Source organism: Labrus mixtus, chromosome 21, assembly GCF_963584025.1.
Source record: "Labrus mixtus chromosome 21, fLabMix1.1, whole genome shotgun sequence".
In the NCBI taxonomy this organism is placed as follows: domain Eukaryota; kingdom Metazoa; phylum Chordata; class Actinopteri; order Labriformes; family Labridae; genus Labrus; species Labrus mixtus.
The window spans coordinates 13,343,734-13,348,269 of NC_083632.1; the positions used below are offsets into that span (position 1 = coordinate 13,343,734).

The window sequence follows — 4,536 nt, forward strand, 5'->3', positions numbered from 1 at the left end:
GTCTGTCTCTCATCCATGCATCATGCGTCTAGCATTCATTTCCAGCAGGTAAATATACGCTCACCTGACTGTACACATCGTACACCTCATCATACAATAATAAAATCCTGCCCCAGCCACAATAATATACATGAAACAGCCTGGATGTGGTCTAAAATAAATGTTTACATGCAGCACAAAAGAAAAAAACGATCACATGAATTGAAATGTGTTTTTGGATGTCTGGGGGACTTTTGTAAAGTGAAAGTGGGGTCACTACATTAGAGATCCTGATCTACACTCCTCACCAGTAGGTGGCGGAAATGCACCAACTCGTTGTTTTCCCACCGCCATGAAGCCTCAAAGAAGAGGAAGAAGAAGAAGAAGTGGTCGGTAATAACATTTTTTTGTATGCCAAGAAGAAGAAAAAGACATCTTCATTGTGCCCCGCGGTTTTTGAATGTTGATCTACGATGTCCGCCCGGCGTCCCCACGTCTCCACTCCTCTGCGAGCAACATCTGGCCCAGATGCTGAACAAGTTCCAGCAAGTCCCGCTGCAGAGGATGATAAGGGACTGCTGGTTGCCCTCAGTGGGTTGTCTCGCCAGATCACCGAGGTACTGCAGAACCAAGCACAGCTGATGGAAGACATGGCGGACATTAAGGCCAGACTGACTGCACTGGAGGAAGGAGCTTCTGAATCCGGAGGACCGAGCTGTGGCTGCTCCGAGGGGAAGAGAAAAAGACGGGCTCAAAATCCAAAGATTGCAGTAAGTGTGTGTGTGTGTGTGTGTGTGTGTGTGTGTGTGTGTGTGTGTGTGTGTGTGTGTGTGTGTGTGTGTCATTCCTGTCTCTTTCTCTCTCTCTGTCCTCTATCCACTTTCCTTTCTCTCCAATAAAGGTAAAACATTCACATTTTTCTCTTGCACCAAAGTCATTAAATAATGGTCTTTGTGTGGTTCCTTTCCTGTGTGTGTGTGAGAGATGTATTCTCCAGGCTTGATACCGTTCACATGTGCTGCTGCACAGAGCCCACACAATGACAACCTGCACAATCTAGAGGAGGAAACACAAGAAAACCCATCCAAAAAATCAATACATGTACACACTCAAAGGCACAAACACACATAACATCAATGTTAAACACACACCACACACAATGCATGCCAAGAGGAATAATAATCTAGCAAATGAATGTGTAATGTCCAGTCCTGCTGCTTAAGCCCGAACATTTCTCCACCAAAGTGACTTTTATTTTGTTTTCATACATTATAGGAAACTGTGAGGCGTCTTCACAACTGTGAAGAAAACACAAGGCGCTATGACCCGGCTCAAGGGTAAGATCTTAAAAAGGCGTCTGTGGCTCAGTGGCAGTCAGTCGTATCTCAAACAGAAGGTTAGGGGTTCGATCCCCAGCTCCTGCAGCCACATGTCAATGTGTCCTTCGACAAGACACTTAAATTTCCCTCGGGATCAATAAAGTATCTACCTATCTATCTATCTAAATCCCACTGCTTCATAGGCGGCGTATGAATGGAGTTAGTTAATAACACTGATGGACACTTTACATAGCAGTCATCAGTGTGTGAATGGGTAGGGGGGGCGGGCACGCGGGGTTAAAGCACTTTGAGAAGTCAGAAGACTGGAAAAATACAAAATAAGCTCAAATCTGTTGACCAAAAACTAAGCAAGATCTATTCAGCTTACTGTAAGTGAATGTTTTCGTTCTCTGACCTAACATACTTTACACTTTGTCTTGACAGACTGAGCTCGCCCTACAACGAGGCGGTCACTTCACATTTGGTGGCAGCTCTGGCCTCAAGACCGGACATGAAGGGTGTGGACACTGGAGTCTCTTCATGTAAGTAACCTTATCAAATCGTTTCAGTTTTTTATTCTTGTTGTTTACTTTTCTGTGGTCTGACTTGTTTTGTTTTTTCCCCAGCTGCCTGTAAGACATATTATGAGACTGTCCGGAGGAACTTTAGATACAACCAGCCCAACCTAGCGGCCCAGGCAGCGGCCATAAAGAGTGCAGCCCGGAGCCGACAGAGAAGGAAGAGGGTAAGATCTATAAGAATAGGGTAACTACTCAATTCCACCAGATGTCCCTCTCCGCTCCGCCACAGCAGCCGTTTTTTAAAAACTTTTTGTCAATTCCAATTCTTCCACTGGCTCCATGCGAGGCTTCTATTTTTGACGGCTTCCAGAGCACGCTGCTTCAATTTACCACCGAGCAGATCGAGTGGGACAGGAAGTCAAACCACCTGCTGTGGTGAAGGAGGTAAAGAAACGAATCATGTCTGATCTGGAGCAGAGGTATCGTGAAGAAAAGGAGGAACATGTGAGCGCTAAGCGAAGCAGGATATCGTAACCCCGTGCTTCCATCACATTGCTCAGTTAAACGAGGGACAAAAACGGGAGGTGCAGGTGTCTGTACTGGAGGAGATGACACTGCTGGAAAACGCTTTCTCTGGGCTATGGGGGACAGGGTTTAATATGCAAAGGCTATATGAGAGAATAATATGCTGAACCAGTTCAGTTGTTTTTCTTTTTTTAATGATCTCAGTTTAAGAACACAAAGCACGGAGCAGAGAGAGAGAGAGAGGGCGTGCGAGAGAGAGAGAGATCTGTGGTATTTAATTTAGGTTTTATGCTATGAGTATTTATTAGTTTATTTTGTTATGTGTAAGTACAAATAACGTCCATAATACGTTAAAAATAGAAACTCGAATGGTTTGAACTCGTGTGTGTTTTTTTTTTTTTTTTAGAGGGAATATATGAAACTTTTTTACTGCACTGATTCAAACGGTGTTTTACATGATTGTTAATCGGTGTGACATTTTTCATCATGTATTATTATAGATGTAAATACACAAATACTTGTGCTTATTGTACACATTTGAGTGATCAATGCAGGACATATGTATTGTTGTTACTGTGCAGCACTCATTGTAGTACTTGTGCTTTCAGCTGCTGGAAGCGAGGAGGGCGGTGTTGGCCAAAGATGAAATGGACGCCTGGAGTGGTGTTACAATAGACATGATGTCCGACGAAGAGGATGGCATGGCCGATGGGGAAGTTGGCTGGATTGTGAGGCCTCCGTCGTTCAGGAGCAGAGAGCTGTCAGAACTGTGCGCCGTGCTCCAGGAGAGACTCGAGAGGGACCCCAAATATGTGGCCACGCACCATAAAAGGCTCCGCGTTGGGTCACCCTCGGACAGAGCAGCACAAAACACATATGAACCTGAAGCTGCCAAGAGACATATCAAGCCCGAAAACTTGTAAAACTCTGCTCCCATTTTTAAAAAATTATTATTTTATGACATAAACATTCCGCACAACAGAAGACGGACTGGGTCATCACGACAATCAAGATGGATTATAGGACATAAAGGTTATAGAGGAGAGAATAAGAGAACAGAGACAGGTTGCACAGGGATGTAAGAGTCTGTAGGCCGTCCTGTAAATTAAGCTCAGCCGTCATCACGTCTTTGTCCATTCATATATTGATCCACTACGTCGTAAAATTGGTGTCCCAGTCTGTGAATTCACATTGTGTTTCGGCACATACACGCACACACACAGCACTGTACACCCTCGCTGGCTCATCTGATACCGTATCTGTAACACCTCTATTATTCGTCGCCTCTCAACCAGAAGGTCGAGGGCAACTTGTCCGATGTATCCTTGGGCAAGACACTTAACCCTGAATTGCTCTGTATGAATGGGATTAGTCACTTCTGATGGATGATACTACATAGCGACCACTACCATCAGTGTGTGAATGTGTAGGTGTGACCTGCAGTGTAAAAGCACTTTGAGTAGTCAGAAGACTAGAAAAGCGCTATATAAGCTCAAGTCCATTACCATTTATTATTACCCCCACTACGCCTCCACAACGCTCAGATTGGAGGCAAATCATCACTGGAATAAATATGGCGGCTTGAAACGGCAGTCTAAATAGAGCTTGTGGTTCTCCAAAGTCCCAGTACCTCTTTATTAAGTCAAACTGAGACACCAGAAGCTTCAAAGTACATTTTATTTCTTTTTTAACACCAATGGTTTGTCAGAGTTTTAGGCCTGCAGACCCTGCTGTTTGATAACCGTAACTTTGACACACTGTATCAGGTCTCAGCTCACTCGTACTGAAACTTGACTCATCAGTTTGTTGATTTCTTGTTTTGTTTGGGTTTTTTTTTTACTTCTGAAGATTAGTACAGATCTTCTCTGATGTTTAGATCTTGAGCCTCCCATAAATGAACCTGAATCAGATCGGATTTCTCCAAAAGACTGCTGAAACAAACCTGCCTTCATTCTCTTCAGCCTTTTACTTTTTCAATGTTGTTACTTCACTTCTATCAGACTGTGAACTCACACCTCGATCATCTGAAATGTTTGTAAATGCCAGAATCATTTTAGGTCACTTCATCACACCATCATCAAGTTACTATTGGACTGTAAGAGATTGTTGGAGATTCCAATATTCAGTCTTTTTCTTGTTATTGCTTTTCTACAACCAGCTTATAGTATTTACATTAACTCTCTGTCTGCCTT

At 43.6% G+C, this 4,536-nt stretch overlaps 1 protein-coding gene across 1 annotated transcript; it reads left to right on the forward strand.

Annotated features, from left to right (window-relative positions):
- The first annotated feature begins 336 nt into the window (after positions 1–336).
- LOC132955781 (uncharacterized protein C14orf93-like) lies at positions 337–3,507 on the forward strand. Its single transcript, XM_061028794.1, has 5 exons — positions 337–749; positions 1,255–1,316; positions 1,743–1,840; positions 1,925–2,043; positions 2,953–3,507. The coding sequence occupies exons 1-5, from the start codon at positions 453–455 to the stop codon at positions 3,265–3,267; spliced, it is 891 nt and encodes a 296-aa protein (XP_060884777.1). The 5' UTR covers positions 337–452; the 3' UTR covers positions 3,268–3,507.
- The last annotated feature ends 1,029 nt before the right edge of the window (positions 3,508–4,536 follow it).

Bases quoted from the DNA above. Each gene is read 5' to 3' on its own strand.
- LOC132955781 (XM_061028794.1), top strand. From the start codon at position 453: ATGTCCGCCCGGCGTCCCCACGTCTCCACTCCTCTGCGAGCAACATCT. The intron at 1,841-1,924 runs GTAAGTAACCTT...TTTTTTCCCCAG, and splicing joins GGACACTGGAGTCTCTTCAT to CTGCCTGTAAGACATATTAT. The intron at 2,044-2,952 runs GTAAGATCTATA...TTGTGCTTTCAG, and splicing joins GCCGACAGAGAAGGAAGAGG to CTGCTGGAAGCGAGGAGGGC.